General features: G+C 50.3%; 8 protein-coding genes across 8 annotated transcripts; 2 read left to right on the top strand and 6 right to left on the bottom strand.

The window, feature by feature from the left end:
• Nucleotides 1-1,353: 1,353 nt before the first annotated feature.
• Z518_04829 (uncharacterized protein) lies at nucleotides 1,354-3,197 on the bottom strand (the record flags this gene model as incomplete). The annotated part of the gene is made up of 7 exons (XM_013418535.1): nucleotides 1,354-1,491; nucleotides 1,558-1,758; nucleotides 1,812-1,979; nucleotides 2,038-2,228; nucleotides 2,286-2,638; nucleotides 2,692-3,037; nucleotides 3,116-3,197. The coding sequence occupies 7 exons, from the start codon at nucleotides 3,195-3,197 to the stop codon at nucleotides 1,354-1,356; spliced, it is 1,479 nt and encodes a 492-aa protein (XP_013273989.1).
• A 2,224-nt stretch (nucleotides 3,198-5,421) lies between these two features.
• Nucleotides 5,422-7,254, bottom strand: Z518_04828 (uncharacterized protein; the record flags this gene model as incomplete). The annotated part of the gene is made up of 4 exons (XM_013418534.1): nucleotides 5,422-5,590; nucleotides 5,729-6,811; nucleotides 6,881-7,107; nucleotides 7,165-7,254. The coding sequence occupies 4 exons, from the start codon at nucleotides 7,252-7,254 to the stop codon at nucleotides 5,422-5,424; spliced, it is 1,569 nt and encodes a 522-aa protein (XP_013273988.1).
• Nucleotides 7,255-8,048: 794 nt separating this feature from the next.
• Nucleotides 8,049-9,198, top strand: Z518_04827 (uncharacterized protein; the record flags this gene model as incomplete). The annotated part of the gene is made up of 4 exons (XM_013418533.1): nucleotides 8,049-8,236; nucleotides 8,297-8,393; nucleotides 8,442-8,524; nucleotides 8,595-9,198. The coding sequence occupies 4 exons, from the start codon at nucleotides 8,049-8,051 to the stop codon at nucleotides 9,196-9,198; spliced, it is 972 nt and encodes a 323-aa protein (XP_013273987.1).
• Nucleotides 9,199-9,419: 221 nt separating this feature from the next.
• Z518_04826 (uncharacterized protein) lies at nucleotides 9,420-10,969 on the bottom strand (the record flags this gene model as incomplete). The annotated part of the gene is made up of 3 exons (XM_013418532.1): nucleotides 9,420-10,686; nucleotides 10,794-10,874; nucleotides 10,917-10,969. The coding sequence occupies 3 exons, from the start codon at nucleotides 10,967-10,969 to the stop codon at nucleotides 9,420-9,422; spliced, it is 1,401 nt and encodes a 466-aa protein (XP_013273986.1).
• Nucleotides 10,970-11,351: 382 nt separating this feature from the next.
• On the bottom strand, nucleotides 11,352-11,681 carry Z518_04825 (uncharacterized protein; the record flags this gene model as incomplete). The annotated part of the gene is made up of 1 exon (XM_013418531.1): nucleotides 11,352-11,681. One exon carries the CDS (start codon nucleotides 11,679-11,681, stop codon nucleotides 11,352-11,354), a length of 330 nt encoding a protein of 109 aa, XP_013273985.1.
• A 49-nt stretch (nucleotides 11,682-11,730) lies between these two features.
• Nucleotides 11,731-12,366, top strand: Z518_04824 (uncharacterized protein; the record flags this gene model as incomplete). Its single annotated transcript, XM_013418530.1, has 1 exon — nucleotides 11,731-12,366. One exon carries the CDS (start codon nucleotides 11,731-11,733, stop codon nucleotides 12,364-12,366), a length of 636 nt encoding a protein of 211 aa, XP_013273984.1.
• Nucleotides 12,367-16,002: 3,636 nt separating this feature from the next.
• Nucleotides 16,003-17,876, bottom strand: Z518_04823 (uncharacterized protein; the record flags this gene model as incomplete). Its single annotated transcript, XM_013418529.1, has 5 exons — nucleotides 16,003-16,470; nucleotides 16,526-16,897; nucleotides 16,969-17,163; nucleotides 17,212-17,640; nucleotides 17,688-17,876. 5 exons carry the CDS (start codon nucleotides 17,874-17,876, stop codon nucleotides 16,003-16,005), a joined length of 1,653 nt encoding a protein of 550 aa, XP_013273983.1.
• Nucleotides 17,877-23,808: 5,932 nt separating this feature from the next.
• On the bottom strand, nucleotides 23,809-25,002 carry Z518_04822 (uncharacterized protein; the record flags this gene model as incomplete). The annotated part of the gene is made up of 2 exons (XM_013418528.1): nucleotides 23,809-24,721; nucleotides 24,848-25,002. 2 exons carry the CDS (start codon nucleotides 25,000-25,002, stop codon nucleotides 23,809-23,811), a joined length of 1,068 nt encoding a protein of 355 aa, XP_013273982.1.
• Between the last annotated feature and the right edge of the window lie 504 nt (nucleotides 25,003-25,506).

The following is a 25,506-nucleotide window of genomic DNA, read 5'->3' as shown; positions in this document are numbered from 1 at the left end:
AACGCTAAGCTAACGTGGATCACAGGCTTTGGGATCGCACGGGCTCGGGGATCACTCAATTTCCTACCAAGATTCGTGAAATTCGCAACGAAATATCTCAGCCATTAGAAAAATTTTTAATGCCAAATTTTGATCCATGATATTTCTCATTGATTTCATTAAATCCGGGGCTTACTATTTTGTACACCCCTCCGACTATTCAGTGCACTCGCACTAAACTCTTTTTGGCCGGATATTACTATTCCGTACACTTTCTCCGTCCCCAGAGCCTCATAAATCCTTATCCCGTACACTTAACAACGTCATGGACAAGGCTGTTGTTATGGAGACGCCCCAGCAAGGTAGGTTTGGCGAGATCAGAATGGGTCTTTTGTGCTGACTAGGGTAACAAACCAGCGCCCATAGGTTGGGGGGACCGCCCATAACCCGGGGGTGAAACCGCCCATAAGCCGTGGGGGAACTGCCCCGCTTATGAGCGGTTCCCCCCCAAACCTATGGGCGCTAGTTTGTTAGTCAGCACAAGGTATCGACCGTGCAGGGGATACAAGGATTTTACTAACCCCGAGTGGCGGTGGCAATCCTTTCTATACATATGCGAGGCAGGACCTCAACTTGATAGAAGACAGAGCACATAATGTAACAAATCAATGTAACAATCAAGAGATACTTACTCTTCCTCTCATTGTTCGACAGGTGGTAATGCAAGCCCATACAGGTCCGCAGCGAGTCCCCCGCCGACAGCGACGCGCAAAGAGGCAATTGTGCGAGGTCGATTAGGCAGTATTAAATAAAATGGACCTTGTGCGCTTATCTGTAAATCGCACTGCGAAGAAGGCCTTTTGTAACCCCTTCTATTGAAAACCTCCCCGTAAATCGACCAATCATAGCAAGGCTTGGAGATTAGTGTACGGAATAAGGACTTTCCATCGGTGTACGGACTAGTAAGGGAGGTGTATTAATTAGTAAATCCCGTATCTATTGGGGGGAGGAGGGCACGGGCAATGTCAGCTCTGCATTCCTGTGGAGGGCATTGTAAGCACCTGTGTGATCACATAATGACTTGGTCTAGTGTTAGTTTTGTTGGGGGGGGGGGGGGGGGGGGGGTTGCCGTCCGGAAGCTGGTGGTGTTCGGCATGAATTTCACTCTGAGAGTCGACCAAAAAGGCTTATTTGTAGAAGCCAAGATCCCTAGTTGGCAGATTTGTGACGGCCGCCAAGGCGGGCTTATTTGCTCCACCACCTGGATTCGGAGCTACATACGACTCGTAACCATACCTGGGACGCAAGCCTGCCATCACAAGATCATCGTGTGGCTCTCACAGATCTTGTCTCAAAGGGCCGGACTCTGAGCCACTAGGAGTCCTTCATCTCAACCTGTTCTTGGTGCGTTGCAGAAGCCATAAAGGTGTCGCCTGGTGCTTTGTCAATAATATCCGATGGCGCTGCAACTGTATCGCCAAACACCCCTGCGATCTCTTCCAGAGTTTTGGACTTCAGATTGGGTTAGCACTTTCGGTGGAAACGAAGAGGCAGTGGGCTGCCTGGGTTCGTGCTCACCTTAGTCTCAGGGTAGAAAAAGTAGACAATAACCACATATACGCAGTCAAAGATGAGAAAGATGAGAAAATATTTCCACGAGATGGCCGCTAGGGCGAGTGGCGCCGTCTGGAGATGGAGGACTGTGACTGCGTTAAAGGTGAAGTATCCCAGCGCGACGCCAACGGCCCGGATCTCTGTGGGCATAATCTCGGCACCATACTGTAACCATTAGAGAAAGGTTATCAATATCTGTCGCGTCCAAGGGATCATACCGCTGGCCCGAACGAGTTCATGACGGCCGAGTAGCCGAAGGATGTAAGGAAAACACCAACGTTGATGCCTCTAGCTAAGTTGAGATTCTTCGAGCTGCCAGCCTCATACGCAGCCCAGAGTCCGACAATGATACAGGCAGCTGGGATCATGATCCCATAGCTCATAAACTCGGCACAGTCAGTATAGCTAACCGCACTTCTGATGGACCACATTAACAAAACATACCAAGGAGTTTCGTCGACCCATCTTGTCGATAAAGAAACCAAGTGTAAGTACTGAGACTGTGGAAACCGTGCCCCATAAGCCGGTTAGAACTAGTGACAATACGGCACTCGCGCCTAGATTCTGGTAAATGACGACTTGGTAAAATGTCAATGGAATAATCCCAGTGCACCTATTAGCGACGGTAAGTGCCACTCTCGCATTCTTGGTATGAGATGGGTAGTCTCACTGTTGGAAGAAGAAGAAGGCACAGATTAATGCCACTCTTCTCATGTACGATTTCTTTTTGAAGATAGCGCCGACTCCAAGCTGATTGGACTTCTCGAACTCGATTTGTGCCCTAATCTGATGGAACTCAAGCTGATAGAACGTCTGATCATGCTCATTGGAGTGCATTCGTTGAAGGACTTTCAGGGAATCGTCATAACGATCTTTCAGGACAAGCCACCGCGGAGATTCTGGCATGTAAAATGATCCTGCTAGCATGCACAAGCCAGGCAAATACTGGAGGCCAAACAGAACACGCCATGAAGCGTTGCCGTGGATGAAGTAGAAGGCCAATCCCAGCCATTCCGTGATCATGAAAGCGACCGATATATTTAGACTGCCGTGGTCGAATTAGCAGTGGCGATTTTATGAATTCAGAGAAAAACTCACGCGTAAAATGCACCGACACGGCCTCTGAGTTTCGGAGGCGCGATTTCGCTGGCATAGACAGGACACAAAGAGAAGACCATTCCCCCGCCGATACCGCCCAATATTCGCCCCACAATGAACATGGCATAATTTTGAGCAGCAGTCTGTAGAGTGATTCCTACAATTGTGACAATGGTGCCGAAACGAAGAGACCACAATCGACCCATCCTGTTGGGCAGATACCAGTTCAAGACTGTACCTACAGCGCTCGCCCCATAGTAGGCCGAGTTAAAGGCTCCAATAGTTGTACTATTCAAGGCAAAGTATTCGAGAAAACTCGTATACGCCAATACAGATGATGTGATCCCTATGGCATCAGGCCGTCAGCAGGGATTCTGAACTCAACATATATCTGCAGGCAGCTGCCAGACCCGCACCAACTCACCAGTATCATAGCCGTAGAAGGAAGCGCCGAAGCAGATGTATATCAGGCAGCATGCCTGATATACGTTCAAACCGAAGGCCATCTTTTGCGTTGGCGAAAGGCAGAAGCTGGGTATGGGTAGATGAAATCGGGGCTGTGACCGTCCCCAGGTCGCAATAAAATGCGGAGGAGGCTCCCCACGTTCAGAGCTATCATTCCCTCGCTTGCAAGCGAGGGCCTAGAGCTTCGGTACACGGCAGGTGCATTTTGAAGGATCCATTGACGACTCGTGAGGTTGGAAGTATAAGAGCTGTTTCTATTAGTCCGTAGGTCCGTTAGCTCTGATATGAACAGCGGTACGACTCGTACCGCGGTGAAAAGATCAGCCGATTTCCGAGGCCTTCCCTGGGCGAGGATGAGCGAAGTTGTGCTACAACTCTGGTAATGGTACAGTGCCCGAGAAGATCGGCTGGCAGATGTCCGTAAGCCTTTCAAAGAGGATGAAGTACTCGTTCAGGCCATGAACAACGTTGACTGACTCATGTTACTACTCGCTACGTCTGGCGGGTGTGACACTGGAAGACACAGCTGCCATGGCGGCGTGCGTTTTCATCTCAAACGTGTTTCTTGGGTGGGCTGAGATCGTGTGCTTGTTGAACTCGACCATCTTAATCTCGAAATTGGCTCTGCCGGGGGTCTTGCAGAGGTATACGTACTGCGATCTCGGCTATAGGCACCGTGGTATTCACCACGGTGTTGACTAATCGACTGGCGACGACAGTACCTGATAAAATTGCCCCTGCTGTCATCAAAGCAGGTCTTCCACATTCAAGTGTGCCAGACTTTCTTCAAGCTCTTAGTGTCGGTACAGCACAGGCATTTCCCAAAGTTCCGGGCATCGCAGAAGCAATCATCAACGATGGGCTGCTGGCAAATAAGAAGGCCTATGTGGCATCCTTCCGCTCAGTCTACCTAGTCAGCATCACGTTCGCTGGTTTTGCGTATGCTGTTCCTGGTTCACGCCCAATATGGAACAGTACTTGAATTCGAAGGGGGCGACGGTCTTGCATGCTGAACAACTCGAGAACAATGCATCTCCCGACAAGGCTGCTGAAGGAGTTAGTGAAGCTCAATTAAAGAAAATACAGGCTACTCGAAGTGACCGATGAAAATTCAGACTTTGAGATTCTATTTAGCCCGACGAGTTTTGTGCTGGACTGATGACAGTTCTGTCAATCGGTGTCGCCTGTGGCTGTTGCATGAATGTTCCGCATTGCATGATCAGGGCCTAGGGATGCTCTGAGATTGCCAACTGTTATTACCATATATAGGCAAGTCTGCCATCTTGTGTAGCCGAGAATCACCACCGGTATGCTGCCCTTACCCGACATTTTTGGTTGTAGGATTGAAAAAAAGCCCATCTGGCGACAAATCCTCAATTCTACGGGCATTCCTGGCCTTGAAACACTGGAAGATCATAGTATCCGCTCCTTGATTAGATGCACATTTTCCCACCAAGTTTTTCCTTTTGGGGAGACGCACGTATAGCCACGCGGAGAACTAAGGACTTCGAGCACTCAAATTGATCGGTTCGATGTCACATTACCAGGTGTTGTCTAACGAAGCTTCTCAAGGACTTCCCATGACTCGAAAATATCCATTCTCCTTGGTATAGCATCTTCTCTGGAGTTGCATTCCTAGTGTGAATGCTTCTCCCAGATTGAAATAGTATGAGGAGGCTGGTGGACACATGGGGCAGCTTTGATATGAGTCGACGCGCTTGATACTTCCGATCCAGAGCCTCAGCTTCCGCGATTCCAAGTAACTACAATTTCTGCATATATCAAGACATATCAAAAAGAGGCACGAGGGGGCAGGCAAGGCAGAGGCAGGAGGCTCAAACAAAAGAACCCTCGAGTATATGGTCAACACTGGCCTTCCTACAGCCACGTCGCAGGGCACTACACAACGGTTCACCACACTCAATGCACAATTCAGTAAATGTCCATCACCACACACGGGTATACTAGCCTTGAGAGTCTCGATATAGTACGTAGCACGCACCAGCAGCAAGGTTAGACGGCCGTAACCGTCAGACGTCCGTCCTTGACAGGTGACACAGCTTCAGCAGGAGCCATTTCGTATGATATATATTCCAGCTCGCTAGAGCATCTGCTTTTATTCCAACTATGCGTATTCCCACACCTCTCGCGCTTTCCAAGAGCTTTTGGATAAATGGATTCATACCACTTTATGGTTCACCCAAAAAGACCCCATTTTGTCGTGGAATCCTGGAGCTTCAAAAACGGGAACGTTCGACGCAGATGTCAAGCTTCTTTACGAGGTGTGATGTTGACGTAGAGCGAAGGCTTCTCCCAAAGCATGAACGTCTGTTGAGTGGTAATCCACTTGTCGTTGTCACTCTGCGGGCTCAATTCAAGGTCGAATGTCCACAACAGTTTCGCCAAAATTGATCGTAGTTCTCCGTACGCAAGACTAAAACAAGGCAAGCCAAGTAAATTAGTAAGAATTCTTCTAAGTTCGCGGTACTCCGCAGTGACTTTGAGCGCAGGGGCCTTCTGAGAATGAAAACCAGCCTTCGACCAAGGCAAGAAATTAAACAAATATACTCACTTTTTCCCTAGGCAATTCCGCGGCCCAACGGAGAACGGTTGGACCACTTCCTTGTTGTCGTCTTCGAAAAGGTGTGCTGGCACGTCTTGGCTCTCGTCACGCAGAGGATGGAGGTCCGGGAGGTGGCGCTCTGGTAGGAAGTCATCGGGTCGATAGAAATTCTCGGGGTCATGGTTGGTGGCCCACTGGCTTACTCCAACGGTGGTGTCTCCAGGTACCCACCGCTCCTCGATGAACTCGCCGGGCTCTGGGACAATGCGTGGATGCGTATTTGGAGCCGGCGGGTAGCAGCGGAATGACTCTGCCACAACCGCCGGGAGATAGCGAAGCTCGTTGGTGCTGACAATTCCTATTGACTCGTATGTTGAGAAGGTATCGCGGATCTCCTTGACCAGGCGCTCATAAACTCTCGGATTGCGTAACAAGAGATATAGTGCACCAGATAGAAACGTCGCCGTGGTTTCACTACCCGCGACCATCAGGATGATGGCAGTTTGCTTGATCTCCGCGTCCGACATCCCTCGATCGTCGTTGTGGCGAAGAATATAGCTCATGAAATCCTTGCGGTCAATATTGTCCTTCTTGGCAAGTCGCTCATCAACAGTGCTGATGGCATTGTTGTCTGCTTTGGATTTTGCTTCGACCAACTCGTGTGGTGTCAGCCATTTCCTTAGCGCTGTGAGATTGTACCACAAGAGGGCCTGGACCCACGGGTGTTGTTTGATGCCTTGGAAGATCATCTTCACCCAGTCGTGGTAACGTCCTTCTTCGAGACATCCAAACGGTTGGCTGTACGTCAGCTCGCCCATAATATCAAAGGTGGTATAGTTGAGCCAGCTGACGATGTCTTGGGGTCCCTCGATGCACTTGTCTCTCAGCCGAGAGATAAGGAGATCGACGTAATACTGCATGCGATCTTCCTGCTCCCTCAGCGCCTTTTCAGAAAATGCATGAGCCACAGTTCGTCTCATTCGGGCGTGATCTTTACGTGGAGCAGTGTTGATGGCCGGAGCTTCCGCAAACGTTGGGAGGAGTCCAGACCCTCTCAGATCTTTAGACATTTCATTGCTGCGTAATCCGTATCTAGTTAGATAAAACGTTAGCAAGCGTTTAGTTGTCGGCTGAATTGAAAGGCCTTCGGGTTCAACATACATCTCTTTCCAGGCATTTTTAGTAGTATAAGACAGCTCTTTAGGACCGATCCGAACGATTCCACCATACTTCTTGTGGAGCTTCAGGATCTCATTGTGCACCCGGCCATTTGTTGAATGGTAAATGAAGGGGACTCGTGAAGCGGCCCACCATTTTGGACCTGGATATTTTCGAAGAGGGTGAAAGAAGACATTGTAAACCATCATCCCAATTGTATAAACCAGACACTGCCAACAGAGTTAACCTACCGAACAATCGGAGATAAATCTGACGCATCACCTTACCAAGGAAATGAACACCGTGGTCAATAACATAACGCCTTGCATGATCGTCACCCTGGAAAGCAGGCCTACCCTCTCCTTCATGACATTCATCGCGAAATCCATCCTGTCGTCGAGGTATCAAAAATTATGATCGTCAAAGGCGCTCTAAGAGATTCACCGAGACAACAGACCCAGTGTCGTTTCTTTTGGCAAATGACACGCTTCTTTGCGTATATGTACACATTTGGCAAGCAAGGGAACTTCGCTACGATTCGTACATGGCGGATCATTTCAGGTACCATGCCAAAAATTGGAGTAGCTCCGATAATGAAAGCATCGAATAGGTGAATCTGATTTCTAACAATAAACTTCATCACTTCGCAAAAGCCAATTCTTCAGTTAAAGTGCAACGTTGCGGGAAGCCCTACCTAGGGTTTTGCATGTACCTAGTGGCGTCCACCGCTCTCCCCAGACAGCCACGATCATTAAAATCTTGTACTTCGCCCGGTGATTGTAGGGCCCCCGGTAGGTGCCAAGTAGTGTAATGACATGGTACGTGATGCGTACCACTGGGTACAGTATTGTAAAAGTACCCCGTATGCTTCGCATAGTCCGGCACTCTCCCAGAGGCCTCCTTGAATCCACCATGTCCTCCATGAGCCACAGCCCTACGTACAAGGCCCCTACTTTAATCAGTGCACTTCGCATCTGTGGTCCTGAGAAGTTGGATCCAAAAAAAAAAGATGACTGAGAATATCTGTCACCTGATTGGGACAGATTTCATCCCCGCCTCCGGGTGGCCCCTGATCGTGGGAAGAAACAGGAGCTACAACACGAATCCTTTCACAAGGTGGTCAAGCCTTCAGCACTATTTTCCTCACCAGTCTTCTGTGTTGATTGTCACCATGTCTTCGGGTCTGGCCAAGCCCATTCCAGCCTTTGATGACTTGCCCCTACGTCAGGGAGACCCTCACCACTCTGCTTGGGGTCTCTGGGAAAATCCCGCGTTGGGCGCGTTGAACCATCTCAGAGATGAGGTGGTGTTGAGGATCGTGCAGGAGGAAGTGCGCACTGGCGAGCGGGTGACCTTAAAGTAAATCCAGCGTTCTTTAGTGGTCACGCAGAAGCCGTCTTGTGTTGACCAGCTTTTTAGTCTCCCACTCGATGCAGTGAAACCAGCATTGCTCGGCCGCATCGATTTCGAGCAGAGGATCATCAACAAAGCTCCCCGAATTATCAACGATGACGTGGTAGGAACCCTCGATCTCAGCCGTTGCAGCCATTTCACCTAGTTACAGATTACTTTCAACACCCAAACAAGTTCCCAGTTCGACTCGTTCAGGCATTTTGCGTATCAAACAGAAGGCAAGTTCTACAACGGGTATGTTCAAGCTCGTTCTCAAAAGAGCCGCTCCCTTCGGCTGATGTTCTATCTTGATCTATGTCTCCAGAGTCACCCAGAATGACATCCACGGACCGCCCGGAAGTGCCGTAAATGGCATCGACGGCTGGGCTGAGAAGGCGGTTGCTGGTCGAGGCATTCTGATTGATTTTCCCTTGTGGTCGGATGAGCAAGGTATTCGGCACGACACAATGACCTCACGTGCCAGCTCTGTCGACCACATCAAGGCGATAATGGCCGCGAGGCATATCCAGCCACGGCAAGGCGATATTCTCTTCCTTCGCACCGGCTATGTCTTGGCGTATACGAAGCTCGATGCCGCGGCGAAAGCCGGCCTGAAGGCCGCCAGTCACAGCTGGCCGGGTCTCCAGCAGGGCGAGGCCATGACGCGCTGGCTCTGGGAACAGCAATTTGCGGACGGGAGCTCCTCTGACCATCTCATAGCGCCGGTGGACGAAGCATGGCTCCTTCATCCTATCTTGCTCGCAGGCTGGGGAACGCCTATCGGGGAGCTGTTTGATCTCGAGGCCCTGGCCGAGACATGTAAAAGAAGGAGTCGCTGGTCCTTTTTTGTCACCAGCGTTCCTCTAGTCTACAGTGGAAGACGATCGAAGTCATACCGAGGAGCACATTGGTTTTTCATTGTAGTATGAGCACGGGTTAAGAGGGGAAAAAATTAGATCGTCACTATCGTAATGATTGAACTGCGGAAGAGGGATATACACAAGCCTGTACAAGTCTTGACTCTATGAATCATGCTGTTGTCCATCCGCCTTGAAATCTCTGTTTAAGAACAACCCTGTTGTTGGCTCTTGGCCTCGTTTATGCTTCACATCTGGATAACACTCTCAGCTGCATTACTTTTTTTCCCTTTTCAGGGCAGGACTCGACCGAATTGCCAGCTAGACGACACAGGAACGTGCAGTTTCTTTGCCGCCGCGAATACCCACCCAGGCTCGCGCAGGAACTGGCGAGCTATCAGCACAAGGTCAGCCTTGGGTTCCTTGCCAGACAGGGCGGCCTCCGTGGCGAGGACGTCATGATCGTCGGCACCCTGGACGATGTCGCGAGCGGCCTCAGCCTCGGTGATCAGACCTGCTGCGCCTACCAGCGTCGTGTGCCCGGCCGCGTGGATCTCTTTCCGAAGCTGGTCGGCCATCTCGACCTGGTAGTTGCTGTGTGGCTGGATCCGTTGGTCCTTGTGGTTGCCGCCGGAACTGACATCAATCCCGAGCCCCTGGAGGAGTGTGACCAGCCGGATCGACGACGTCATGTCCCAGCTGCCCGTGCCCGTCTCTGCTGCTGCCACGCTTGGGTGCTCTTCCAGCCACTCGGTGGCGCTGATGCGGAGGAACAGCGGCATCCCCGTGGGTATGGCGGCGCGGATGGCAGTGGCGACTTCTCGCACAATGCGCGTGCGGTTCTCAAAGGTGCCTCCGTACGCGTCGGTGCGGCGGTTGGTGACGGGGCTGAGAAACTCGTGTAGCAGGTAGCCATGCGCGGCGTGGATCTCGATCACGTCTACGCCCGCCTCTACGGCGGTCCTGGCGCTTGTTGCGAAAGCCTGAACGACCTGTTCGATTTCCGCGACTGTGATCTCACGCGGTGGGCAGAACTTTACATCGCCAGGCGCCCATTTAAACTCCTTGCCTCCCGTCGGGGCCACCACGTCCGAGGGCCATCCGTGCGCGCTTTCGTCGCACTTAATGCTGCTCGTCTTGGGGCCTTCCCACGTCGTCGACAGCCAGAGAGCGACGACGCTTGCTTTGCGGCCGGCATGGGCCAGCTGGACGCCGAACAGAGCTCCTTGGCTGTGCACAAAATTCGCCACGCGGCGCAGGCCCTTGAATTGTTCCGACTCGGGGCCCTCTTGCCATAGACCCGCGTCCTGCGGAGAGATCCTGCCGTTGGGCTGGACGGCCGTCGCCTCGGTCATCACCAGCCCTACCCCCTTGGTGGCCAGATGGCCCAGGTGGGCGACGTGCCAGTCGGTGAGGGCGCCCACAGCTGGCGAAGTGGGGTCTAGCTCGGATGAGAACATACACATGGGCGCGACCACGATCCGATTTTTGAGGGTCTTGTCCCGAATGCGGAGCGGACGGAACAACGTGGGGGTGTCGGAGCCCCTCGGCCCTCGTGTCCTGCGGCGATCGGAATGTCATCGATTCCGCGGTGTCATGCTTATTTGAGGGAGAGACTTGGAAGAAGCCACCCCTTCAGGGCGATTTAAGTGGAAGGCACCACGCACCAGGTCGTATATCGGCCGATCATCTCGTCCATGGGTGCGGAAGGTATCAGCTCTCCATCCCTCTCTCCGGGGATGCATGAGCTGGGGCACAATACTGCTCGACTTGGAATTCACCATACGAACCCGGGACCCCAGGGATCATGGCCCAAGACAGAAGCGTCGGAATTTAGGGTCATGATGCTGACTATGACCAGTGGTTACGTTAATTGTGACAATAGTCGTGGGTTTATTGGAGTGTTGTATCGTTCTTCTATCCCCCGTGATCAACCATTCAAAGGCTGAGCTTCGGGCAGGTGGTGGTGACAGACGCCTCAGGGACAGTAGTCTGACGAAAGGCTTCCTCTTTCCTCGACAGAATTCTAGGCGTGTTGTCGAAAGAAACCGAATCCCTGACCTTCCCAGTGCCTGGTTCGTGCTATTTCGCTTTGATCTAGTACATTTGCCCTGGAAAACGGGTTCTCCATATCAGGCTATCAATGCATGGTATTGACCAAGGCAGTGGGGAATATGCAAGGGGGAAGAAGTAGGCGGGTATAACAAAACGACGACCTTGTTGACTTACTCAAACAGCTGAATCCTGTCTCGAATGACGTCTCCATACTGGCTGGCACTCCGCGATCGGACGAAGAGAGTAATTCGGACTTGTTCGCCAGGATTGTTTGGCACAAAGAACCAGCATGCCAGGACGGGATCGATCGACTCCATCTCCTCGCTGAGTAGCCGCGCTTTATCCAAGAAGCGCGAGATATTCTCAGGGCCCCGTGCGGTGTATTGGACGAACGTGAAATGGTCATGAGGTGCGACCGCCTCCTGCGCACCCTCTTTCCAGAGGAATCCAGCGCCCGCAGGGACGTACAGGGGCACACCGCCCCCCCACTCCGCCTTCATCACATGGCGGGTGGGGGATGTCGTCCGTCACATCGAGCTCGAGCGGGAGATGGAAGTCACAAGGTCTTGGACCGAAATTTTCCGAGGTGTCGATGGGAAGCGCACCCACATTGCCGTCCTGATCATCCTCGGAAACGCCTTGACTGGTATCTATTTTGTTGCGCCTTACGCCGCCCTCTTCCTCGAAAGCGTTGGCTTGAAGAATGCTTATGTCCTCAACGTCGTCGTAAACTCTGGTGTCTTGGGTGGTTCACTTTTGGGTCCGTCTCTTTGCGAATTCGCCGGCCGCCGTTGGACGCTCATCGGAGGATACACCGGCATGGCGTCTTGCATGCTTATTGCTGCTGCCTCCGCCACTGGCCTTGGACAATCGAACCACACTGCACAAAACCTCCTGGTTGCCTTCCTCTTTATTTGGGCCTTCATCTTTGGCGCAACCTCAGGCCCTACCGTTTGGGTTGCTTCAGCGGAGATGCATTCGCTCCGACTTCGTACCATCGGCCAGGCTTACACAACCGTTTTCTTCGTTCAGCTGTGCCTTCTGGATGCCGTATATGCTCAACGCAGAATATGGGAACATGGGAACGAATGTAGGATACTTCTATTTTGGCATCACCATCGTCATCATTACTCTTACGTGGCTGTTCATGCCGGAGTGTGGACAGTTGTCTCTCGAGCAGGTTGACGAGTATTTCGTGAGCGGGAGGCCGGCATGGCGGACGAGCTTGAAGAAGAACAAGGTCATCGCGGCTCAAGGAATCATACAGCATGCTACTGCCAAGGAGGCCGAGGGGTAGTGCTTTCAAAAGGAGAACTCACTAGGCGTCAGGCGTTCCTGTCACTACTTCAAGCCCCCCCGATCTCATCCATTGGTTCCCTTTATGTAAAGTTTGTTGTCGGGAAATGCGCCTCCGGTTTGGGCAGCCTGGCCCTTTCGGGCATGGTCGTAGGCTGGGCGCGCCGCCGCTTTTGACGTCTCCAAGAGGAGTGTGTCTCGATCACCTCCTCACGGCCGGCACTTCGGCCCCCTCAAAGTCCCCAATTTCTCCATGGCACATTTGACGTGCAGGCTCAGCAGACCCCGTCGATCATCTAGAAGCCTAACTAGGGGCCGCGGACAGGATATTCCACGGGGGGTAAAAGCGTGGCTTCTATTTTAGGGGCCACCCCCAAACCCCCAGGCCTCGCTGCGCTCGATATTGCCAAGCCTTTGTAATCACGTGATCTAACCGGTCACGTGGACCTTGCCATTCTTGGCGGCGCACCCGTGCGGCCCCATAACGTCTCACGTGATTGATTGACCCCATCGGTGTGATTTCACGGAGGACTTAGTTGGCATTCGAAGAGGTCCGAGGGACCGTCTGACTATATAGTATCTGAGGGTTACTAGCGTGCTTCGAAGACCCCTGGTCATTACAAGCCTTGGCAGACCTTCAAAAGGGTCACGTGGGCCACCCATAGTCACATCGGATCCAGTCCATGGCACACCCAGGAATGGGTAGAATGCCGCCTTTGGATCATATGCACAGAGTGTTGATCCCATCGGATCCAGTCCATGGCCCACGAGTAGACGACGGTACACTCAATTAGGAAAGCCGACAACGATATCGGCGATGAGATCGGCATTTGCTAGTTCGGAGCACTGTCCATTATCTCATGCGCAGCCAGAATTGCGGACTTTTGGTCTTGGCACGACCACGCCTATTCAACTTATTTCTTCCAACTCTTCTTTTTGACCACTTTTCCCAGTTAAAATGCAATGCAAAGGCGTTCTGCGAGAGTTCCTGTTCCCAAACGTCATTTCGAAGATGTGTTCGAAATTTTACCCTCCAAAAAGCGCCAGAAATCGACTCAGATTGTGCTGCAACCACCAATGCAAGAAGAGGCGCGTGTGGGCGCGGACGCGCCCGTATTGGTTACAACTCAACCCACCCCTTACGAAGAACCCACTACTCCACCACCAATGCCTATCGGATTCGAGGACTTTAAGATCCATTGGAAAGAACGAGAGCCAATTGAACTATTTCTTCGATTCTTTGATCCACAGTCGCTATTCGCTATTATGCCGTCAACAAATACGCGTGCAGCCCGTGTACTAGCGCGTCCCGTCGAGTCCTCGACTACGAAATTCCAATATCGCGAATGGCACCCAGTTTCAGCCGGAGAGTTACTTCGATGGCTCGGAATTCTTATTTATATGGGTCTTCATATTGAGAAGTGTCGTTCCGACTACTGGCGTTCCTTCAGCCACGAATTAGGTCGATACATGGGCAAAAATCGATGGGAACAGATTCATCGCTTCCTGACTATTAACCCTGACGAATCTGTACCCTCCGACGCTCCAATCTGGACTAAGCTGGAGCCTGTTAACTCAATTATACGAAAGAATTGTCAGGAGGCTACACAACCTGCTACCTGGTCATCGATTGACGAGGGTATGGTAGCGTTTCGAGGTCGCTCCATTCATAAGGTTAAGATGAAGAATAAACCAATCGACGAAGGCTTTAAGCATTGGGCTCATAGTACACACGGCCTTATACATGACTGGTTATGGCATTCGAATTATCATGGTACAGAAGAGTGCTCAGAAAAGGGTAAGAATCGCCAGTTCGATAACGTACCAGAATACGGTACAATCCTTCTTGCACCAACATTTCAAGTATCAATTCGGCTCGCGGAGAGACTAAGAGCCCGCGACCCTTATACGAAATACACCATATTTATGGACAATCTCTTTCTAAATGTACCTGTGGTGCGCCAATTACTCAATATGGGTATTGGTTGTACAGGCACTATCCGCAAAAGCGCCGTTGGGTTGCCTATCGAGTTACTATCAAAAATAGCTGAGAAAAGCTCTCTTCAATGGGGTGAACACATTGCCGTATTAGCTGGCAAAGCACTATGCTTTATCTGGCAGGACAACAACGCTGTCCGCGGCATTACAACGTCGTTCAGTATACATAGAGAGGAAGATAAGGTTATTCGACTCCGCCGAAGGCCCAAAAAGACCTCTACCAACGCCGCGCTTATACGGCCTATCTTTGGCGACCTGGTACGTAAAGAACTACCAATTCCGACTGTCATTGATGCCTATAATCATCATATGAATGGCGTCGACCTCGCTAATCAACTCCGCGCCTCGTTCACGTACCATAGACCTCTTGAGGACCGCTGGTGGCGTCCAATCTTATATTGGCTCATCGATGTCTGTACGGTCAATTCATTTCTGATTTGGCGGACGACTAGGTGTGAAAAGGAAGTCAGATCTCGGCGCTTACATCGAATATTTCAAGAGTTATTGGTGCAGTCCTTATTGGCTTTCGACGTTCAGTTGCCTCTTTACGACAGGCTCTCAGACCATACTATTGAGCGCCGCAAAGGCCATGGTTATTGCGCATGGGGTCGTAAGCACCCAGGGCAGTGTCAACAGGGCATTAATAATAACGCTGGCACTAGAGTTGTATTGGGAGAGGTGGTTAACGAGGCAAGGGGGACGTTCAAGCGCCCACGCCAAGTTAATAGCTTTTGCACGAGGTGCAATGTATATTTATGTATTAAACAACAGTGCTACAGGCATTGGCATGTATATTTATATAGTAATACTAACTAATTTGCATAGGAATGGCTTCACAGTTGTGGAATGGTACATGGTGTGGAATGCCAAGACCAAAAGTCCGCAATCCTGGCTGCGCATGAGATAGTCCAAGTCCTCGGTCTTGGGACATAATAGTATTTGCCCTCTTGAAGTGATCCAAATCAAAGGGCCCTCAAACAACCCCCCGTCCAAGGTCTTCACCCGTGATACCGCTACATACGACAGGCCCAGACAGTGCTCTGTTTGACTTAAATCTAGAACTACCCTAGGTAGGATTAGGCCCTGGCTTTTATGAACCGTAATCGCATAGGATAAGCGGACGGGAAGCTGAGTGCGGGAGCATGCTATCCCTTGGAAATCAAACTGACCATTAATAGGAAAGATCGGGACGACTCCTGGGTCACACTGGGGGAAATTTGGGGCCGGTATAACTGTCAAAACTTGGCCAGTAAGAATGGGACCGAAGAAAAGATCCTGGCCTTCCTGCCAGGCAATATCTTGGATGCAACCCATCGATCCATTCACCAGCCCTAATTCGGTCCAGAGATTTGTGGTGAGCATCACGCGGGCCTGAATATCTGCAGAGGTACGTCCAATAGGTCAAGAACCCCCATTAAGTCGGATTGCCAACAGCACAACACGGGTTGACGGGAAATCTGCCGCCGAATTGGGCGGGTTGTACCGCCGCTTTTCTTCCCTCAATGCCAAACCACCACCCTTCATTTTCTAGTGTCTCCTTTTGGACCCTGGCCCTACCATCTTATCTAGGTGATTCCCATTCACAAGCTGAAACTTGCTGACCCACTTGCCATGCCTATCCATCTCCCTCACAAGTATCTGGCGTGATCCAACAATCACCACCGCAAAAGCACGGAAACTTTTGTCCGCAATCTCCTTTTGGACGGTAGACCCCATAACGTAAGACTGAAGCTGACTGCGGACACTTCCAGACACCGGACCATACCTTCTTCCATCAATCCAGTTGTTAATGCTCCCTGTTCGGTATTTGTCGCCCTTGAATTTCAGTTTAAGAATGTCGTTGAGCTTCATGGCTTCGAGTTCTTTCGCTTTTCCAATATTGTCTTCTCCACTCAGGTCCAGGTAGCGGAGTTGGATGTTCTTGAACTCGACAAGGGTGTAGAGGTTTTTATTGTCTGTAATGAGGAGATCGACAAAACCTGGACTGTTACTCACCTGCACAGATCAGCTTCATATTCGCATTTATTGGATATGAACACAGAGGTCTTACCTTCGCAACATGATATTCAAGTGTAGACTGCATGGCGTCGTTTTGTAGAATACCCCACCGAATATTGTCTCGGTGGTGTTCCTCCTTCTTTAAAAATGCGTCTCCGAAGACATCACGCTCTCGCATCATGTGACAGTACCCAGCCAGTACGTCCTTTGGGTTCCCAGTTTTCGCAAGAGTATGTACAGCATTGATCATAAAATGGTATAAACCAAGTCGATCAAGGAGCGCGAATCCGAACCTCTTCGCTGCTATGAGGTTAGGTATCTTCAAGTAATTCGATGGATCATTCATATCAAAAGTCAGACCGCCCATGTAGACCATTAAGGATCGCCATGCAGACATGTCGCCTTCACTAGCAGCCTGGAGGTTCTAAGTAGACAAGGATGTGAGATACCACACTATAGTATAATCTCTCCGACTAATAATGGAACATAACTTACTAGTTCGGATAGTTTGAAGCTGCGGAGCACTTTGTCATATGGAATCTTTCGGTAAGCGCCGTGTTCGTCTTTTTGAAGTGCTAATTGTATCTCGTCCACAGCTCTAGGTGCCCCTGCACAAGCCTCCAAGAAGCTTTCAGAGACCTCCGAGTTTGGAGCTTCACCAGCTTCAGGTCTTTCTCCCTGCCTAATTTCCTATCCGGTAATTAGCATTAGGGTTAGCTAGCACTTCTCTTTACTCACTTCAAGATATGAAAGAGCCGTATGAGTGTTAAACACCGGCTCTACACTCCGTCTGTGGCAGAAGTGATAGCCATTGGCGTTGTGTTCCAATTCCCTCAGGTTCTTTTGCACCTCTTCCTCATTGTTGCAGATAACCCTTAGTGCTCCTAGTACGTCGGATCGAGTTAATCCGCAAATGGTTGAAAATAATGGACTGAAAGAGACGTTTTCTTGGTTGTTCGCACCGCTGACAAGGTCGCTTAAAAGCAGAGGCGTAACGCCAGTGATGTATACCTTTTTAATACCGTAACTCCACCTCTGGCTAGTTTTGACACTAGCCCAGAATGCCTTCAAGAGACGAAAGGGTGCGTCATCGGACCATAACCTTGGATTGTGCGGATCCATATAATCGTTGGCGCAAGCATCGTATTCGTCCGCTAGCAGATAGATCTAGATGCATTAGAATGTATTCAGTAGTTGGTTGAGAATAAATATACCCCTTGTACATTCCAGAGGGGATGGTCCTCCTCGCCTCTCTTATGAATGTCTTGAAGCGTTCTATCAACAGCAAGAACTAAGCGTGCGAGATTTCCGACTGGGTTATTCTCCATGAAAGTAGACGTCCGCGATGCAAACGATTCACCTAGATATTCGGTGTAATCACTTATGAATGTCGACAGCATCATGTTTATATGTTCCCCAATGAACTGCGCAGACTGGTCAAGGTTGTGAGGACGGATAGGTTGGGAGAAGTCAAATTCCAAAAGAAGATATCGTCCAGGTTGAATTGTGCCATTGTTGACAGCTTCATCCACGTTGAGACCCTATTGAGCATAAGTCACAAATCTAGTAGTAAGGGACTTCACACCACACTTTGAAAAGCTCGTCGTATTGGTCGCGAAACTGGAATCCATGGAAATATCGCAGCGTAGTGACGGTGAGCGACTTTCCGAACCGTCTAGGGCGGCAAACGAGCTGGACCGCTGCCCCCTCTTCAACCTCAGAAATATATCCCGTCTTGTCGAAGTATGCCCCTCCGGGGATCTTGCGAATACTTCTGAAGTCCGATAACCCCACGGGGAACTTTCCTAGCTTGCCGCGTACCGCGAGCTTCGATGGCGAAGTGGAACTCCGGCGGGCTGCCACGAGAGGAATTCGGCTGTAGGGGGGGGGGGTAGAGGAGGGCAAGCTTGAAGGAAATGAAGTGAGGGACTTGTTAGCCTAGTACAGTGCCTGAACAGGTCGACAGGCCGGCTGCCGATCATCGCTATAGCAAAGGCAGATCAGTGAGAGAGAAATGGCGGCGAGGAAGGGACGCGGCACTAGATGAAGACGTAGAAGAGTGCTTGAAGCTGCAAATACGACGAAGCGTTGGTGGTTCGGAAAAAAGAAAAATTAAACGACCATCAGGTAGACCGCGTGGTGCAGGGGAGCAAATCTTGGCATCGAGGAAAGAAACCCTCCCAAAGCGGCGGCACTGACCTCCAAATTCGGCGGGAAATTTCCCTGCAACCTGCGTTGACCTGTAAAGAAGTGCAAAAGCAATGATGTGGCACCTGCAGGGTTGATCGACAGACTGTCACATGACATCTAGGTTGAAAGACCCCTAGGCCTATTCGGGATTAGCTCAATAGGCACCTACTTTGGACCTCTTCGAAATAGGACAAGTCCGGGGGGTATTATTCTGTACACCACCTTTTGTTATCCTGTACACTCTTTTTGCAACATTGAATCGCCTTTGAAATTAGACCGACCAAAAAGCTTCGAGTTTTTCTACGTTGTGAGGTAAATAGAGTGGTGGGAAAAAGTTGCGTTTTGTACGTTAAATGGTACGACGTACAAATTTCAAAGGGTGGACCATTACGCCAGAATGGCATTCACTTTACTACAATTCTGCAAGAATGTTTGAGCGGTTTGAAAGCTGAAAAGATGTATGTCTACTGTACTAACTGAGTATGTCTGCACATGATACAGTAAAACTTTGAGTCTTTTACGCAGTATTTAGAGCGTTCTGTGGGGGATATTGCAGTAAGGTGGTGTACACCCCCGCAGAACGCCACAAACACTGCATAAAAGACTTGAGATTTTGCTATATCGTGTACAGAAATACTCAGCTAGTGAGCAAACAACTTTTCAGCTTTCAAATCGCTTATATATGCTTGCGGAATGGTGGTAAAATAAGCGCCATTATGGCGTAGTGATCCGCCCTTCTAAAAATTGTACGTCGTACCATTTAGCGTACGAAACGCAACTTTTTCCCACTGCTCTCTTTACCTTGCAGCGACGTAGAAAAACTCGAAATTTTTTGGTTGATCCAAATTTTAAAGGCTACATAGCAGCTATATTAAGAGTTTCAGTATTGTCAGACCACTCGTTGTTGAGATTTTGGCGATTCAATGTTGTGAAAAGAGTGTACAGAATAGCCGCTGCCCACCTTGGACACGATATTTTATGCAGATGTCAAACTTGGGAACAACTTGAGATGCATTGAATGCTTTCTCTACCTCGCAACTGGTCCTGCCAGGTTACTGGTATATATACACGTTGGGTTGACCCCTTTTCTTCTCCTATTTCTACCCCTAAATCCTACATAGGGGTGATAACCCCTTTTTCCAATAAGGGGGCTCTCACTACAATACCGTTCAACCGTTCAGCGAAGCCTTGTTCGACAGCAAATCGGACAAGCAAAGAGTGTGGAATTAAGACTGCAAAGAAGATATCCTTGGCGCCTCATTAGAGTGCAGCGCCACTCTATCCGGCCCACGTTTCACTTTTTCTTCGTATGCGGCGAATGTTTTGAGATATTTCCCAAAGAACCATTGATTGAGTTGCATATTCTTCTTGCGTCCCACCTTTTTCACCGTCAATCCGGGTTAAGCTTGACGAGTCCTCCTGGAATTCCTTTGGGATTTCGTTACCGCTGTCGAAGAATGTGACGATGGATTGTACCCATTCTCCAGGTATCTGCAGGATCTTCTGCCTCCCTGGTAGAGTTATCGTCCCAAATATCCGATGAGTTCGCTAGCCTCTTTCGCGGAATCGGTGGACCGTGAGGTGTAAACCAGCTTAGGTTGCTTACGTGCAATTGCTCATGCGATTCCGTATATACACGCAGTGAATTAAGCAAGTCGCGAAGGTGTTGCTCCCGTATTCCAACGTCGTAGTCGAGATACTGGAGAAGCTCTCGCTCCATGCAGTTAACCTGGGCAAGAGTAAAACTGAATGTGACCTGGCCATCAATGGTGGAGATGGTGCTTTGGTAGTAACCTCCATACGTGTTCGGGTTGATGTAGTCGGCGTGCCTCATCCTCTCATTGATGAAGTAGTCACCGCCTCCTTTATTTCCAGCACATTAATTTTACGCGTCCATATATGTCCCTTTTTCTCTCGGGGCAAACTCACTATTGACTTCGAGTAAACACTCGCGCCGTACGGCCTCTAGAGTCGGTCTCTCACAGAAGCCCGTTCGCCCGCCAAGATTGCCAAAGGCGTCTACTAGTGAGGTGGCCGCTTCAAACGGGGAGGTGTATCTAGGGAATACCGGCCTCTGCAGCACGTGTTTCTCGTAACGTAAGGGAACCGAATCTCGATCACCTTGCCTCGGTATGGCGCAGATGTCTCGCCAGGTTTTGAGGTCACGAAGACCACCGAGCGCAAGGACCGTACTCATGAAAAATGCCACGGTATTGCAGTAAAACGGCTGGTCGATCAATTCGTACAGAAGATGTTCCGGCCTTTCAGTCCTATTATTAGCGCATTTGTACGCGGGTGATAAATAGGAGGATAAACTGGCTGCTTCCGCGGGAGATTGGCAAGTCCCTTGGTGTGAGTACGACAAAGATCGACAACGATTTGTGGTTGCCGCCCTTCCTCCATCTATACTAGGTATATGGCAGTATCCTGAAGATGTCAGTCAAAAATAAGATCCAAGATCCTCGTGCTGGAAGGGGAATATCTAACGCGGTATCTCAAGTTCATCACATACTCGGCAGAGCGAGCGGATGTGTTTGCGTGAAGTAGCATCATCAGCTGTACGAGGACGCGATACAGCTCGCACTGGAAATCATACCAATCATTCCCCTAAAGTGTGGCCCACGCAAGCTTTGAAGTCGATTGCCGTGAAATATCGAATAGGCCGCCGTACCGTCCTCAGGTTTAGCCAATTATCGTCGCCACCGTAAATGAGCTAAATAGAAAAAAGATAGACGTGTCAACGTCCTCCCTTCTTGAAGAGATCGCGGAAAGGGAAAAAAGAGCTCACAGTCTCGATGGTCGTTTGAATATGTTTCGGGATGGAGGCTTTCTCTCTGCGTTGGCATCCTGACATAAAATTCTTCCAGCACGTGTATGCCGAGTCTTAGGTGATTCGAGGTAGCTTTTCGCCGCTTTCCTCCTCCTCCTCGCCTTCCTCGTCGATGATGCGGCCTACCCGTCCGTCACAATACCATTTCAAGAACTGTTTAAGCGTCTCGAGAGGCGAAACCTCGCCGCCATGTTCAGCGCTAAATCTAAAACTCCGTCAGTATTGGTTTCCCCCTAGAAGCGGGGACTGGAAAAAAAAGCAGCTCACGTATCCCATTCCTCAAGCATTCGGTCATACGAGCTCTTGTTCTCGGCTTAATAGGCTTCTGAGTAACTTTATCGGTAGCCTTGTCCGCCCAAAGTCTGAAGTTTCGCTTTTACGGAGCTTCGCCCGCTCGGCTAGTTTACGAGCAACGAGGTGTTCCCTCATGGGCGAGTTTGGAGCACCGAAGGGGAGAGAGGGGAGGAGGAAAATAATTTTCCTAGCCCGACAATGACCACCTGGATTAATTTTTTTTTTTTAAAAAAGGGAGCGCACCCCACGGAGAGCGTGAAGCGCCAACTCCCCTTCATACTTCGCGGGAATTCTGACATCCAACCACCTCTCCCTCCCGCCGTGGTTCTTGTTGGGCTTCCCGGTTTTTTTGGGTTGGGGGGAAGGGGGGGTTTGGTTCCCATTGAATTTCGAGACCGTCCCACGGGGAATGGTGGACACACTCGATCCCAAAAAGGTGAGCGAGGGATGAGCGCGGGAGAGCGCGAGGGAGAGGCGCTGGTGTGAAAGGGGTGAGCAAAAGGGGCGAGCGACACCCTCCCCAAGGGGAAATGGACCGGTGAAGAATCTGGGCCCTATTACCGGCGGTGTTGGAAAGCTCCAGGACGCCTATCAATTCGAATGTCGTGTAGCTAAGTCCGAAACCGAACTCGTAAAAAGAATCAAAGCATCGGGATGACGATAATCAATTAATTGCGCCCCCGTGAAAGGATCTTGCCAGTTATTGGAATTCAAGCGGGGTGATGTTACCACAGGAATGTCGAGGTACAGTGTATGGCAGCCGTCTAGATGGGTTAACAAGTGAGAGAATGCCACTTTCTTCGCCTAGGGCCAAGATCGCCGTGACATTAGAAAGCGATAACGTGTTCACACCTCCGGAACGTGTAATAACAACCGTGTTGTTGCTTAGAAGCTACTGAATTGACAATAACCTCAAAGTCGGTAGGGTCCGCTGCCTTTAAGATGCCAGCCGTAACGTAGTCGTTTATCGATCAAGTGCTGGGACGCGGGCGCCCTGTACGATTCTTAATTGTTTCGAGTGTGCTAGACTCTTAAGTAAGACGACAGGCTCGGAGCCGTACACCTCTGGGCTGGAAAAGTAAAAGGGACACATGAGTTGATAAGAACGGATCCATAGTTGGATATCCCCGGTCCTGGCCGAGGGGCGTCATGATGCGTTCAATCATATCGTCTAAGTGCTCCTCGGATAGTGTTGCATTCTGAATCGCCTCAACGATATTTGGACCCCAGAACGTGGCTCCTGTAAGAACTGATGCGTCATCCATATGGCCGGGCGTATTCATGTCAGCACATGGCCTTGATCACAAGTCGACATTGCAAACATACCAAAGTTTTACATTGGGCCCCTTTGCACGAATTTCTTTCAGCTATTGCTTTCCTTGTCCCACGTCGCAGCTTCCGTAATGTCTGCCTGATGCTGGATGGACAGTCCGAAAGACAAAGGCCGCCGAATCCCAAACGACCCAATCCAAGTCCATTGTCGATGACGATTCTCGCCCTCTCTTTTAGTTGGGCCGGGAACGGTTCAGCTTTCTCTCGAGCAGACCCTATAGTATCATTGCGGCGGTGGAGGTCGGGAGAAATTCGGGTGTGGAGAAGAGCAGACTGCGACAAGGGCACAGGAAAAAGGTCGAAGACTAGGACCTCAACAACAGCGGGTGGAGAACAAAATCCGTCATCTCGGTGCATCTCACAGCGATGGAATGATGTAAGTCCAGGGAATGATGTCAAACATGTTGTGACGCCACGGCCGAGGCCCTAAATCAAGGGAGACAAAATCTGAATGAGGAGCAAAAGCAGACACTATGCCTTGCCCGGAAAGCAGAGCCGGTATCCGCTCGGGTTAGGCTTGATTTGTAGTCGATTTGATTCTTCATCGACAAGGCTTCTGGAACTTTTGTCGATGTTTGCTACAAGGGTTGAACATTTAGCCCCATGGTCAAAAGATCAGGAGCTATCTGTTACTGCCGTTGAAAAGGCCTGGTCCGGAGTCTACCGCGAATCTTGCATTGAAATATGTACTAATGACCGCCCTGTCCAAGGGCTTGACGTTTCCTTTTCTCTGCAGCCTGCATCTCAGCAACCGCGATTCTTTGTTGCAAAGCCGCGTGTTCTGCCTTCAGCCGTCTTAATGATTCGTCCGACTCAAGGGCTTCCGCCATCTCACGTTCCTGTGCTTTCAGGACATTGATATCCGTTGAGGATGTTGAAGCCATCTGCGCCACTTCCGGCCGCCCGGATGGGTCGACCGGGATCTTTTCTGAACCAGACCCGGCCACGACTGGGTAATTGAGCGGCGGTAACGTTGGCTCTGGGAGTGGTGAAATTGATTTCTCTGACTGTAGGACTTGTTTCCCGTCACTTCCTTCGGTCAACGTGGAGCCTGTCGATGTCCAGGCCGGGACAGATTCAGGAGAAGATCCGTACATTTTTGGTGGTTCTATTCCCATCTCATGCTTGGTCGGAGGGGCACCTGTGTGTGGCTGTTCATTTGCAGCGAGTTCGGGTTTCGCGTAAGGCTGGGACGTTTTTGCTTCCGCTTTGCGTCTGGAACCAAAGGTTTCAGGGTTAAAGTTGTCGTGATCATAGGTTCCAGAGGTGTCGTTTGTATTGCCGTAGTTGCCTAGGTCTGGATCCGGGTGCGTGTCTCTCTTTAGGACACTGCGCTCCTTGGACCGGTGGCGCTTATAAAGCCATAGACCTAGCAAGCCCAAAATTATCACCACAAGAGCCACCCCAACACCAATTCCAGCTTTCGCTCCGGTGCTCAGTTCAGATGATGCTGCTTCATCCTCATCCTCAGAGCCTACCATGACGGTGACAGCGGTGGCATTGTTGACTATCAAGAATCGGTATGACCTGGCTAGGCTGTTGCTGTAGGTGAAGTTCTCCGTAGCGTATTGTGTTTCTCGAAGTGAAATCGCAAAGTCGTACCTAGGTGCTCTCATTAGCTTTATTCCCCAATCCATAGCTTAATCACAGTGAATTGGGAGAAGGGGGATGATAACGTCAATCGAGATTTTGATCGCACAAGGTGGAGAATGCAGCCTGTATGCTTACCTCTCTGAGAAATTGAAGCCAACTGGCAAGGCTGTCACTGGAAGCGTGTAGTTGACTGTAGCCGGGCCCGTGTCGTCATCATCATCGCCATCATCGCCATCTTCGTCATCATCGTTATCATCATCATCATCATCACCACTCGAACAGTCAAACATTGCGAGACCGTAGGTAGTAGTGGTTTCTCCAGTCTCGTATATGACCAAGTCGAGGCCGCAGAGCTCCGATGCAGATCTAAAGTGGGTTTCATTGTCAGCTTGCCTGAGCAGGAAACCCCTCACAAAGACAAAAACTCGCTGGGCAAAGAAGAAGATGTGAAGAAGACCAAGTAAGTGGAAAGGGGGGTTCGGGTCTCGTACTGGAAAGAAAGCCTTGTCCATTGAATATCGAACGCATTGGTATTCCCCACGTTCCAGAGACTACCCGAGTTTGGGATCTTCACATCCCAGGCTAAACATTGCGAGACTAGCGTGGCGAAGAGGGTAATGGCCAAAAGAGAACGGCCCAGGCGAGAATTTGTCGCCATGATTCCTTCGATGAAAGTATTTGCGCTGGCGACCGAGGGTGGCATATCTTAGCTCATCGTACACGGCTGCTGATGTCCACACCAAAGGAGCTACGGCCGGCGGACCAGCTCGAACTGCTAATTATTTGAGCTCGAC

Source organism: Rhinocladiella mackenziei (genome assembly GCF_000835555.1).
Source record: "Rhinocladiella mackenziei CBS 650.93 unplaced genomic scaffold supercont1.3, whole genome shotgun sequence".
In the NCBI taxonomy this organism is placed as follows: domain Eukaryota; kingdom Fungi; phylum Ascomycota; class Eurotiomycetes; order Chaetothyriales; family Herpotrichiellaceae; genus Rhinocladiella; species Rhinocladiella mackenziei.
This window is presented reverse-complemented; position numbering and strand designations above follow the sequence as displayed.